The 14,114-nt window shown below is 44.1% G+C and overlaps 1 protein-coding gene across 3 annotated transcripts in view; it reads right to left on the reverse strand.

Moving 5' to 3' along the window:
• Positions 1–10,437: 10,437 nt before the first annotated feature.
• The window catches only part of ZFPM2 (zinc finger protein, FOG family member 2), a 425,162-nt gene continuing 421,485 nt past the window's right edge, over positions 10,438–14,114 (reverse strand). For all 3 annotated transcript variants that reach the window (XM_070392063.1, XM_070392062.1, XM_070392061.1), the window contains one exon: positions 10,438–14,016. In XM_070392063.1, the coding sequence (XP_070248164.1) occupies positions 11,525–14,016 (2,492 nt within the window). In that variant the 3' untranslated portion in view covers positions 10,438–11,524. The remainder of the gene's footprint in view (positions 14,017–14,114) is intronic.

Raw genomic sequence — 14,114 nt, forward strand, 5'->3', positions numbered from 1 at the left:
GGCAGGGGCTCCTTGGTTGTGGTTGCTGCTCAGACGGTTGCGGTAGCAGCTGCTTTCCAGTTGGCAGCAGCTCCTCTGGTGGGTGTTGTTCACAGCTGTGTTGGCTCTTCTGGCTGGTGGGGGGAGGCTTCACGTACAGTTGCTGTTCCACAGACAGAGGGTGTGGTGATCAGGAGGCTGTGGTGATCAGGAGGCTGCGGTGATCAGGGGGCTGCTGTTGCTTGGATCTGCTGCGTTGATTTAAAGGCACAAAATACAACAGAGCAAGGCACAACGTACCAGGCACTGAACACAAGTATATTCACAATATTAATAACTCCAAATAAAGGTGACCAACCGAATTAAGAGAATTAGGGGATAAGGGAGAAAGAAGAGAAGAAGATAAAAGAGAGAACAGAAAAGAAAAATAAGAAAAAAACAAACAAAAAAGGAGTGCAAAAATAGAATTGGGAAAAAAGAGGGGGGAAAAAAGAGAGCGAAAAAAGAGAATGAAGTAGAAGTGGGGAAGAGACTCCCCGTATGAGGAGCAAACTCGAATAGAACTGCCACTAATCTCAACAAATTCCAGCAACAGATCCCTGGAGATGAATGCAAACTACAAACCACCAATAATATCCAGAGGGGTAAGGGAAAACAGAAGCACAAAAATAGCTGGGGTGGGGTGGGGGAGGGAAGGGAAAAACCAGCAGAAAAAAAAAAAGAAAAAGAAAAAGAAAAAGAAAAACAACCTCACAACCAGTCCTAAAAAAGAAGAAAAAACACAAAACAAAACAAACAAACAAATTTAAAAAAAAAAAAAAAAAAAAAAAAAAAAAAAAAAAAAAAAAAAGCCCAATATATTCAACAATCAAGAAAACAATAGAAAGATAAGAGAGAGAAAAAAATGATTGGAAAGTGAAGAAGGATAAAGAATAGGTGTATAAGGATTTAGAGCAGTAGATTGGAAATAGGATATATAAGTAGGGTGGAATTAGACAGGGGGTAAAAAGAGGGAATTGGGAAGGTCTGGAGCAGGAATAGGGTAAGAGAAACAGGACACCAAAAGGGGAAAAGTAAGGAAGAGGGTTTTAGCAAAGAGGTGGAATTGAGATAGGGAAAATTAATGCTAAAGGAACGATGAAAATAGAATGGAGAACACTAATCCCAAAAGAAAATAAAGAGAAAATAAAATGGCACTTTAAAAAATGGTAAAATGGTAGGAGTAATAATACTGGTTAAAAATAAAAATGTGGTAATTGAAAGGGTAAAATCAGGTGATGGAAAAAGAAGAAAAAGAGAAAAAAAAATTGGTTTCTTAGTAAAAAGGTGAAAAAAATAAAAAGAAAAAGAAAAAGAAAAAATTTGCAGTAGTGATGGTCTTTCGGTTCTTCTACTCTTCAGCCTGGTTCGCCTTGGTCCTGCCAGGTATTTAGGAGAGTGTTGCCTGCATTACACTGTTCCTCCGTGTTGTAAATCACAGTCCTGATTTTAAAGCAGGCCGTATTTGTGATCCAGTCTGCCTTAATTTGTATTCCCCTAAGAGTCAGTTTGTGGCTCAACCTCTGGGTGGCAGTGTTTTTGGGTTGGCCTCTGAGGCTATACAGCTTCTCTATCCTTTTTTAATCCTTACCCTGCTCTGTGTTGTTGGTGGGACTGAAAATCCCTCTATAGGCCAGACCCTGGTAACTCCCAGGGACTAATCAGCTTGTTTTAGTCCTTTATCTCATACAGGGTGGAATCTGGGTGTGGCTGTGCTCCTTGCCTGGGGGGCTGGGGGGAGGAATTCCACCCTCTGGAGGAATGGCTGCCCCAGTCCTGGGCCCAGGGGGGTCTCAGCACTCAATTCGCTGCCACCTCCTCCGGCTCCCCCTCTTTCCTCAGCCTCTCCCCAGATTCCCCTCGTCTGCACCTTCACCCTCTCTTCAGCACAGGTGAGTGTCTGTATCCGAACTGTCCTATGAGCAGGGTTCAGTGAAAACAAAGAAACAGACAAACGCCGGCCGGCCGCGGAAACGCTCCTCTTACCGGTCTGGGAAACGCTCCTCTTACCAGCACTGCATGGTCTGGGAAACGCTCCTCTCTTATGGGCACTGCACGGTCTGATCAGTTCCTCAGGATGCCCCCTTTAGTCTCAGTTCTCCGCAATCACAAAATCCAAATCTCAAATCTCCTGGCGCCAGCAAACCCGCGGAACTCCTTACCCTGGTCAGGGTCTGTGTCTGTCCCAAGAGACGCGGCTGTCTGCCATGCGGTCTCCCTCCGACCCTCTGGGCTCAGGTCTGGCAAACTTTCCTGCCCAGATCCCTGGTTTTTAACCTTTCCAGGGGAGGTCTGCCCTTCCAGGCTGCAAACCGTCTCACCAGCTGAGTAAATTTGCCAATTCGGGGTGGGTGTTATTAGTTTCAGCTGCTTACTCCGTTTGCTCCAGGACAAGACCTGGGACGCGTCTGCCTATATCGCCGCCATCTTGCTTCCCTCAAAAATGATTAAAGGTTTATGCCACAACAAGAGTTGCTGCAGGCAGATCCACTACGGAATGCTAAAATCAGTGGGTAAAACTTTAAAGAGAAACAGGATATTTGTATAGCTTCAAAGTATCTCTCCATAAATACTTAGCAATCATGGTTTTTAACATAGGTCCACAAATGTTTTGATACTTCTTCCTCCAGAAAGTAGAGCTTAATTTGCCACCTGTGGAATGTTGACCAGATTTAGTGATTCATGTCTAATGATTAGAGTATGAAAAGGAACATGGTAATTTACAGTGTACTAGTATAATTTACAGTGTACTAGTATAATTTACAGTGTACTAGTGTACGTCCTGATAAAATGCACTGAGAAGCACTTCAACTCTCTGCTCTTCTACGCAAATTTCTAACTCCAGACCAATCATAAAAGAACACTGAGGAATAACCTACAAAATATTTGACCAGTATTCTTCAGAAGTGTCAAGGTCAGCATGGCTGGTATGGGTTGAGCACTGACCCAGGAACCAAGAGGTTACGGTTACCTGTTCAATTCCCAGTTAGGGCACATGCCCGGGTCTTGGGCTCAATCCCCAGTAGGGGGCATGCAGGAGGTGATGTTTCTCTCTCATTTATGTTTCTATCTCTATCCCTCTCCCTGCCTCTCTCTCTAAAAATCAATAAAAACATATTTTAAAAAAGAAGTGTCATGGTCATAGGAAATTAAGGACAAAGGATCTATAATACGTTAGAGGAGACTAAAAAAACACTAGCTTAAATGCAATATGATGTCATGGATTAGATCCTGAAATAGGAAAAGGACATTAGTGTAGAATTAGTGAAATTAGAGTATAGTTTAGGGAGACTGAGTGAGGGATAGAAACATCAATGGTGAAAGCCAATCACTGATTGGCTGCTCCTGAACACTCCCTACTGGGGATAAAGCCCAAAACCTGGGCATGTTCCCTGACCCAGAATCAAATCATGACCTCCTGGTTCATGGTTTGAGGCACAACCATTGAGCCACGTCGGCCAGGCAATGCTGAAGATCCTTGAGCAGATTTATATGTTATGGTTTTGTGTGATTAACTAAATCTCTATAATTTCCTTAGTGAATGGCGGATGTAGACAAAATATTAATTTGTGGCAGTTATACATTCATTATCTAGCTTTCCCGAGAAATGTACACTTTAGTTCAGAATTTTTTAAATTGAATATGACATTTCCTTTTTAAACTTTTTGCTGTTGAAATGACATATTGCAATATAAAAATACGTTCCCAAACAACAAAATAGGTGTATATTATATATGACCACCTACTGCATGGCAAAACCAGAGAAACCAGAATATTTTCTACCCTTAACTTTGCCAATGAGAGAACCACCTTCCTATTTTCAGCATGTTCCACACTCTAATCAGTAATTCCTCACAATTTTCATAGATCGCATCACCTAGTGGGGCTTTGTACAACTTGGTGGTCAGGACACAGTTATACCTAAGAGTGAGTAGGGGAAGCAGCTCCAAAGTCTTTTCCTACAACCAATGAAAAACAGAAGGTTTACATGTGCCTAGATCAGCCATGGGCAAACTATGGCCCGCGGGCCGGATCCGGCCCGTTTGAAATGAATAAAACTAAAAAAAAAAAAGACCGTACCCTTTTATGTAATGATGTTTACTTTGAATTTATATTAGTTCACACAAACACTCCATCCACACTTTTGTTTCGGCCCTCCGGTCCAGTTTAAGAACCCATTGTGGCCCTCGAGTCAAAAAGTTTGCCCACCTCTGGCCTAGATGCTTCTATTCAAATGTGCTTTATCATGGCGCACCTTACTTACTGTCCTTGAAAAGAAGGTGTTCATTACATTGGATGTGAAAAGGTGCCGGGGCTGACCAGCAGCCCCTGAATAACGGATGAACAGATTACTCAGACACAGTTTCGCTGTGCAAGAGAGGGCTAAGGGGCCCCCGGTTCTAGTGGCCTGGGCATCCTCTATTCCTGCCTGTTAGGCCTTTATTGGAATTTTTATCTTTAGATACAATCAGTGGGGTGAGTAATCTTGGGAGGACACACGTGCTTACATTGTCCTAGGCAAAGGCATCCAGGGATTAAGTATAATAATTCCAGTAAACACTCGGGGGTCTGCACATGCACAGGCTTGTTTGGGAAGGTCAAGGAATAATTAGGGGCGCTGCCTTCAACACTCTCCTAAGTCTCCCCTAAGTCGGAATTCCCATAAACAGGGCAGACGGCCTTCTACACACCTCCCTTTTCTTGGAATATCCTCCTTACAGCTTTCCAACGAAGTCTCATGTGCTCCCCAACAAAAAGGGTCAGTGCCGAAGACTGGGTACTTCTGGTTGCCTTTCAGCTTCACCACGTGCTAAAGAGGAAACTTCCCACTGTATGCGCACCTTATCCACCAGCAGCAAAAAGTGTCGGTAGCTGGAAATACACACTGCAAGTCTACGGAACCCATCTCAGCTTATTTCCATGTAACTCTTGATAACACAAAAAGATGAAGATACCTCCTGAACCTGGCCAGGACTGCCCCGGGCAGACTGGGACATGTGACTATCCTCACACAGGCAACTCCAGTGCCAGTGGGCAACAAAATCATGTCAGCAGTCCTGCCACAAGTTGAGGGGTTTGGCTTGAGGCAGGGGGAGGAAGATCCATGGCCTTCTGAAGAACAGTAGCAAAAGCTTTGAGACAGGCAACTGGCTTCCAGACGTGGCTCTACTGGCTCTGACACCTGGGGAACTCAATGCTCTAAGCGTCAGTTTGTTCATTGGTAAAATAGTGATTGTAGTACTGATGTGGTAGATAAGCACTTACTGATCGACACTATATACAAGTAATATCACACTCCTCTAATCCCTAAAATTGAATTGAATCTGCTTGAAGCCTCCTTCCACAAGACTGACAAGGGATTTTATCTGAGCATTATTGCAACTCCCTCCATCTTCCAGGATTAGGTAATAGATGGATTATTACACAATCCATGACACGTGAGTGGGACCTTTCAATTCTGGTTCAGACTTCAATTTAGAGCACATGTTGATGCTTCTTGTCCATGTCCTTACATAAATTGAAAAAGACACATCTGGCCCTGGCTGGGTAGGTAAATTGGTTAGAGCGTCCTCCTGATAAGCCAAAGTTGTGGGTTCGATTCCTGTCAGTTCAAGTATAAGAATCAACTAAGGAATGCATAAACAAGTGGAAATACAAATCAATCTGTCTCTCTCTCTCTCATCAATCAATTTTTTAAAAAAGACACATTTATTGCTTTTGTGCGAGGAAAAAGAGGGAATAATTGGCTATAGAGAATTGGAAGCTTAAGTGGAAGAACTGGCCTTGCCTAGGATCAGGGACAATTCATCCGTTGTAGCAGGTGTGTGTCCACCCAGGTATGTGTCTGAGCATCTCGGTGTGACTACCTTCCTGTAAATTCCTTTGTCTTACATTTTCTGTTTTCCTCTTACGATTTTTTCCATGATTTTTATGTTGTTCATCTGAATCATCTCCTTTCTATTACCCTCTTATTTTAAACTAATTATATTGAGTATATTTTTTCATTTCTTGTATTTTTAATAAAATTTTATATCCCCATTATTAATTTTAAAAGACTATTTTGTCATTGCATATCTTTCCCTAAATACAACAACACTGTATTTTACTTGTTTTTCTTGAGGGTTACTGGCCTCCCACAATGGAAAAAAAAAGGTTCTGAACTTAGTGGATAGGATACATTTTACACCATCCGAAACCAGGTTATGCCATATGTAGAAAACCGAAAGAATAATCAAAGCAGCGTTGCCAAGCAAACAAGCTCTGACTTTCTTTAATATGAAGATAAAACTCGTCTGACACGAATATATTATCTGTATGCAACATGGGGTTGCCAAGGTTCTTGAAAAACAGTTTATTCTATGAATGTCCTAAGCAAACTCTTTTTGTTCTGGGCAGTGCCAGAGTAAACTTTCGCCTCGCCTGTGCCTGCTTTTGCATGATCCTCTGAATTCATCAGGTTCAGACTAACTTCCAGACAGACACCCGGCCTGGGTCCGGCTGTCATGGGACTCAATTCCGCCTCATGACTGAGGCCCGAGTGAGCAGGGGAGACCCGCTAGCTCAGATGCTGCACTGTTTACGAATGTCACGCATGTGAATGAATGGCACTCGGGTCTCAATGACGCCCCAGGAGCTTCCCAGGTTGGGGACCACCGTTTCTGCTGTGAGGCTTCACCTCTGAGGAGCCTGGCTGGGGCCCAGCTCCCCTGGCTCCGTCCCTGCTCCTGCCCCGCCAACGGGCAGAGCATGTCCTTACCGCCCGCCAGGAGGCTGCACAGTAACGGCCCCCAGACACCGGGCCTGATCCCCGAAACTCCGAGAATGTTACCTTGTGCAGAGAGAGGGTCTCCGCGGGTGTGACGAAGGATGGAGATGCGAGGAGGTCCGTTCAGGTGGTCTCGCCCCAAACAGCTTGGCCGCAGGGCGACTCGGCCGTAAGGCAATTTGGCCGTAAAAGAAACAGGAATGAAGAAACGGGAGCATTCATAGGAGAATGATGATGAAACATGAAAAACACAAACAAACAAAACACACCACCACCTGATCATAGAATTAAAAGTACTTTATTGTGGAAAATGAAAATATATCATCTTTGAAGACTTTGTTCATAGTATTACACTTCTTTTTCTTTTTGCTTGTTGATTTGTCTCCTCGTTCGCATTGCACTTTTTTTTTTTCCTTTTCACTTGAATCCTTGGATTTCTGCCTTCATCGAGAGAGTTTCCAACTAAACAATGGATAATTAATGCTCTTGAAAACTGTGTGTATGAGCAGCCGCCTCTTTTGCGGCAGGGAGGACTGTGCTCACCAAGGATTTGCAAACATGGATTTTTAACCATTTTCTAGAACAGCATGCAATCTGGCTAAGACTTACCTCCTATAAGAATGGGAGCACTGCGAGAACTTTCTCAACGGAGAAATTAAACCACACTGACAACCAGCTCAAATACGCCGTCTGTTGCCTCTGTCCATAGAGATAGGAAGCCAAACTGTCGACCAGTTATTTTGTCTTTTAGGGAGAAATTGCCTCCGGCCAACAGTTGTGCTGTGAAAATGTTTGCAGCAAATGCTGGCAGTAAAGATATTTGCAACCATAGTCCTGGCCTCAGGGAGATTAGCCTAGTGGGCCTTACAAGGCCATCACCAGTGTCCTTCCAGGAGAAGTGGGGGATTACTTACAGAGAGTAATACCCCACTACCCCCATGTGGACCATCACTGTGGCCTTCTAACCATGAGGCATCTAAGCCTCACAGTCACTCTATCACTGTTCCCAAGCACAATTTTCTTTTCATGACTCTGTTTAAGAAGCAAGGTACAAGGCAAACCCATAAACTTTACTCAGCCTGCCTTTCAAAGTCTTGTGATATCAGAGCCCTTATTTATACCCTTATTTTCTTTCACCTTTCAATTTGAGTCCTCTTATTTTGAAAATTTTTTCACTCTTTACCCTCACAGCCTACTTTCATGCTATTATTTACAATGATCCCCACATGTAGAAAGACCATTTTCTTCCTTTATACCAGGGGTGGGGAACCTTTTTTCTGCCAAGGGCTATTTGGATATTTATAATATCATTTGTGGGCCATAAAAAATTATCCACTTAAAAATCAGCCCGCTATATTTGGTCAAACATTTCATTACTTTATCCCTAATGCCTTGGCAGGGCCAGACCAAATGATTTCTTGGGCCTTTATATGGCCTGCAGGCCGGAAGTCCCCCACCGCTGCTTACCTCCAGGGTCTAGTTCTGGTCTGAATGTCATGATTTCAACCTCCGCTATTTTCTTCTGTGAATGGCTGGTAGAACTGCTTTTTAACTATATAAACAATATTTGCAATATTCTTTTGGATATAGTTCACATATATTTCAAGGTTCCCAAAAGGACAGGTAGCTTTCCTTACTATTGTACCCACCTTTCTAGACCCTACCCTGCCCAAATAGTCTTCCCCAACTCTTTCATTCCATATTGGTTTCCTTTTTTCTTCTCTCTCCACTCTATTGAGTCTCACTCTTCCTTCATATCTTGTCCTTGGTGTTTCCCAACACATTGTGTCATACATTGGAACCATCTGGACAGATTTGAAAAGGCATTGATTCCCAGAACCCACAAAGAGGAATTGTCTTTAATTTACCTAGAGTGAGGCCCAGTGAACCAAAATTACATATATGTTGGCATTTAGAAAATGTTGCCTAAGTGATTGTAACAAGGAAATAGTGTTGAGAAGCACTAATAGCACTAATCTGAGCCAGATTATAAGCTCCTTTAGGGAAGCAATCGTGTAGCTTCCCAATGCCTTTTTGCCTTCATTCCCCAAATAGTGGGTAAAATCCTAGGTGATCAATAAAGAAACGTTGCTTGGATGATTTTCTTTCTTTCTTTTTTCTTTTTAAAGAAGAGATTGGGAAAGGGTGACAGGAGTAAGCAAAAACAAACAAACATAAAAAACTCATAGACTTGGACAACAGCATGGTGATTACCAGTGAGGAAGGGGAGGAGTAGGGAAAGGTAGAAGAGGGTATAGGAGAGATAAAGGTGATGGAAGGAGCCTTGACTTGGGGTGGTGAACACGCAATATATAGATGATGTATTATAGAAGTGTGCACCTGAAATCTGTATAATTTATTACAATGTCACCCCAATAAAACAACAAAAAGGAAGAGATTGGAGAAGAAAGTCCCGTAAAGAATACCCAGGCTTGCCAGTTGCCACCTGAGAACTGAGCAGATCTTTATGACATCCTTGTGGGTCCCGAGCACCTGATACTTTGAGAGATTCTTGCAAGACTCTTTTAAGCATCTAAATTCTGTTCACCTAATTAGTCACCTGAAATGAAAAAATATTAGTTAAGGTCAAAATTGTATATTCAACTAGATATCCGGTGCACGAATTCTTGCATAGGTAGGGTTCTGCTGGCCAGGGGGAGGGGCTGTGGGTGGTTGGTGGGCTGGCCCCGCCCCAAAACAGGGTGGAGGGGGCCGATCAGGGTGGGGCTGCCCTGGGGGTGGGGCCACAGGTGGTTGGCAGGCCAGCCCTGCCCCTTGGTGAAACTCCAGTCAAACTCCTGGTGGAACTCCCGGTTGAGGGGACAATTTGCATATTGGCCTTTTATTATATAGGAAGATAGTTATTCTCAACAAGCAACTGGAAAAATGGCCTTGACAACACAGTATTTTTTATGTTTTGTCCCAGTGTTTATATGGTATGAGGCTGGCACCTCAGGTTTGTTATGTTACCACATCCGATATGGACAATTAATGGTACATCATCATCTCTCTGCAAATAGTGCTTCTCAGGGACAGGAGAGGCAATTGCCTTTCCAGATCAGGATGTTTCTCAAGTCACTGTGGACTGCAGTCTGCCTTTGACAGGCAATGGGTGTCATCTAGCCTATGGAATCATCTCTCAACCCCTCCGGGGAGCCCACTAGGTCCTCCATAACCTACACTGCTCTCCAGTGCCCCTCAACATGCAGACCCTTTAAATGTACAAATGAGATGTGTGAAATCTAGTCTTTCACAAATTGCAAGCATGAAATGCGTGCATCTTTACTCATCAGAGCCACTTTACCACACCATTTCACTGCTCCTACAAATGCAAACTTCTTTCTCCGGTAAACTTCATCTAAAAGTTGGGCACATTTGATCAACCTTTGTGCCACTTCTTGTGCAGAGGTTCTGTAAGCCTTTTAGACACTCATGAAATTGTGTCTAAATTCTTTTTCTCTGCTACAGTGGTGGAGGGGGTAGGGAACAAAAAGATAGTGCTTATTATATATAGTTATAATGAAGAACTTTTCTATTTTCAGAGCCTGGAGTCTCCAGTTCATTTTAATATAATAAGTTATATTAATTAGGCACACAGAAAGGACAATCTATTGCTTTACTGGTTATTACAGCTATTAATGCTGTTGGGAACCTATTCTTGTCATATATGGGGTTGCTCTTGTATCTTAAAGAAAAAAAAAGTATGCCAAACTTCTCCAACAATCTGGAATTTTATTCCATCCATATACATGCATAGTAACAACATTTGTTGAGAAATTATTTCTATCAGAAGTAGAACATTATCTTTGTGATCACCAGGTGCAGTATTGCTACTATTATATTTAAATAGATCTTATATATGAATTAAATTCATACTTGCAGCATTGAGTTCAGGGTTTCGATTTAGACTGTGCCTTTCAAAAGATAAAACTGATTAATACTACTTCATTTACTTACAATACTGCTTCCAGTAATTTTGTTCATTCTTTACAAAGTATTGCATGTAACAGCAAAGGTTTAAAAATTGAGACAGAGCTGCATCAGCGAAAGAAAATACAAGTACTATACAAGAAAAAAATTGCCATCTTCATTTAACATACATGTTTAAGATTAAGAAAATGGACAGAAACATACGGCTACATACAAATGCAAAGCCTAGTGACTAAGAGACTGTATCTGCTAAAATATAAAGTGCAAACAGAGCCTGATTATCCAAGAATTGAAATCTTAAGGCGAACTTATAGCATGTGTACTTAGAACATCTTTGCAAGTTATATTTTAGCATATACGTTTATCTGCAACAGCATATAAGAAGAACTCAAGGTACACAAGTGCTTTTGAAGCTATTTCTAAAATGCTTTTCTGTATTGTTTGTGACTATTTTCTTTAAAAGCTACTATACAGTGCAAACCATATGTGCTACACAATAACTATACAATAACATTACAAATGACTTTAATATAAAGTTTTTTAAATAAAAATAACATAACCACAGCTATGAATACTGCTGGTAAAATAAATTAATTCTTTTTGAAAATGGCACCAATAATACACGTTACTAATGGACTGTAATGAAATTACACCTTAAGTCTTCAATTCGGCCATCATGACTTCTCTCCTGATTTGCCCAGATGTAAATCACAACAGCTTTTGTTTCTGTTGTTATCTTTCTGGACTGGGAAGCACAACATACTCAACACTGTACCAAAGGTGACTGATGTCTCTAGTTAGCTCGTTGTTTCATTTGACGTGTTCCGCTGCATGTGATGAGCAATAAAACTTCTTGTGAGTTATAAAGTTCGAGAGGTTGTTGAACTGGATGTCACACAGCCGGCAATATTTCCCACTGGTCGGAGCCTGGGTGGAGCCATTCACACCTTTCGCTATACTAGACAACTGTTCCTCCGCGGAGGGCATGCCTGGTGAGACGTTCTCATTCGTGGCTAATGGGTTCTCCGAGATCCAAGAGGGAGACTTGTGGCCATCTTCATGCTGAGGATTCTGGGAAATGTTCTCTTGCTGAGGGTTGGCGGCAGGTCTCTCATCTTGCTTCAGTCCACCGTTGACTATTACCATGCCTCTATTTTTGGGCAACAAAGGCAGGGAATCCTTCTTGGGCACAGCACACCCATTCGAGGAAGCCTGGCCTTTGGGGGATTCATTTCCCGCATTTGTGCCTTGCTCCATGTCAGCGTTATGGATGACGAGAGAACCAGAAATATAATCGCTTGGCTTTATCCCATAATACGGGGAAAGCTGGTCGGCTCCCTTTGCCTTCTTGATTGCTCCGGGGTAAAGGCATTGCGGCAGAAACAAATGTTTGCTCTCTTCTTTTGTGGCAATGAGCTGCGCGGCTTCGCTGAAGACCTTCAGGCCTTGCAGGGTGGCCAAGTGGGATGAGAATAAGTTCCCGTTGGGGGAAGGCTGCTTCAGGTTCCCGTTCTTCTCACACTTGATGATGCTCCTGTCATAGCTGACGTCGGGGCTGCTGCGTTCGCTCTCTGGATTCGGGAACACTTTGCTGTCGAGCGGACCCAGGTCATTCCGCTGATGGGCCGTGACCGGGCAGGAATTCTGCTTGTGGGCCAGGTAGTTCTCGACCTTATTGAAACTGATCTTGCACACAGTGCACTCGTGGTAGTCCAGCAGCCTCTTGGGCGACGTGGTCGTCCGCTCGGCCTGGGATAAGCACTTTTTGCTGAGATCGATGGGCACGTCCATCTCTAGGCAGGAAACACTGGCGTGGGCAGCGTCGCATTTGGAAACCGGGACGCATTTGTTGATGGTCAGAGACGTTTCCAGGTGCTTGGAGACAATTCCTGGGAAGATATCACATCTTGGGTGGTAGCACTCTCCGAGCCCTTCGGCGGGTTCTTGAGCGGAGGTACAGGGATTGCTGAGGTTGGCCACGTCCAGAAAGCGCTGCTGGACCAGGGGCGGCCTCTGTTCCTGCTCGGGTAGGCACATCTCATACATCTTCCTCCGCTTGCGCGTGCGCATGGTTCTCTGCATGGCAGGCACTTTGTTGGAAGCTGATCTCTTGAGCGGCGGGTCGTGGCGGGTGGCACAGTAGTACTGTTTGTGGACCATGTACGTCTCGTGCCGGCTGAAGGTGATGTTGCAAGCTTCACAGGTGGTCTTATTTGGGTCACTTTCCCCATCCACTAAGGGGCCGCTGGGGTTTTTTGCATCAACGGGTTTCCCATTCATCTTATCGTCATTGCTGCTGGAGGTGGAGAGCTTCTTAGCTTGAGCAGAAAAGTCCTTGTCGTGGCTCTTCCCGTTGGGCCCAATTAAATCTAAAACGGTGGGAGAGTTGAGGCAGGATGTTTGGAGAAGCGGGTTCTCAGGGTCGGCAGCATGAGCGGCCGGGTTGAGAAGGTTTATGGAGGTCTGGCCGGTGTTGGGGCTCACGGCCTCGGGCATCTTTTCCGAGACGCCGGGGAACTCCGGGGACTTGGCCATCTGCTGCCATCGGCTGCTGCAGTAATGTTTTTTGTGCACCAGGTAATTATCCAAATTGTTGAATGTTATGTTACACTCAAAACAAGTCGCCCCCTTGGGCATCAAGGGGCTGTAGATGACGGGAGGGTAGCTGCTGCTCCCGTGCCTCAGTCGCCGGTGCACCAGCTCAGACATCTTGGCTAAGATCTCTGAAGCCTGAGGGACCATCGTGATATCTTGGGGAAAAGCAAACTGAGAGAGAAAAGGACCCACAGGGAAAGAAGGCCCGATATTAGGCTGCACTGGAGATGAGGCAAGTCTTGGACTAGAGGGCTCAGACTTTATTTTCGTGTAAGAAAAGCTTTGTTTGTTTGCCGTGGGCTGCAGCTCCGGTCTCTGGTTCGTGAGAAAGAGCGGAGTCTTTTTCTCACACTTGTCCAGCTCTGTGTCAGAGCTCGCATCTTTAGTCTGCATGGCCTTTTGGCTCTGGGGGAGTTCGCTTCTGGTCAACAAGTCTGGGGCTGGCTGTAAGCTGTCTTCAGTGCCACTGGGAGAGTGGTCCATGTCACTTTCTCTGGGAAGTTTGCCTCCAGGGACATGGAGCTCCTGGTGCTGCAATAGCTCCCTCTGAGTCTGGAAGCCGAAGTGGCAGTGCGTGCATCGGAAGGCAGCTTGAGTGAGATGGGAGAACAGGTGCTGGTGAAAGTTGATCACAGAATCAGCATTGTAGCTACAGACGGTGCATTTCAGACTCGCGCCAGGGGGGAGGCATTCTTCCATTTTCACTCCTGGAGAGACACACAAAATAAGAATACTGAGACCTTCATGCGTTGGTTTTGTAATGATAGGAACCATTGCAATGGCCTAGTGTCTTCAATACAACAGC

The sequence above is a fragment of the Myotis yumanensis genome, unplaced genomic scaffold, assembly GCF_028538775.1.
Source record: "Myotis yumanensis isolate MYYU_CA2020_CCGP unplaced genomic scaffold, mMyoYum1.0.hap1 SCAF_15, whole genome shotgun sequence".
NCBI lineage: Eukaryota > Metazoa > Chordata > Mammalia > Chiroptera > Vespertilionidae > Myotis > Myotis yumanensis.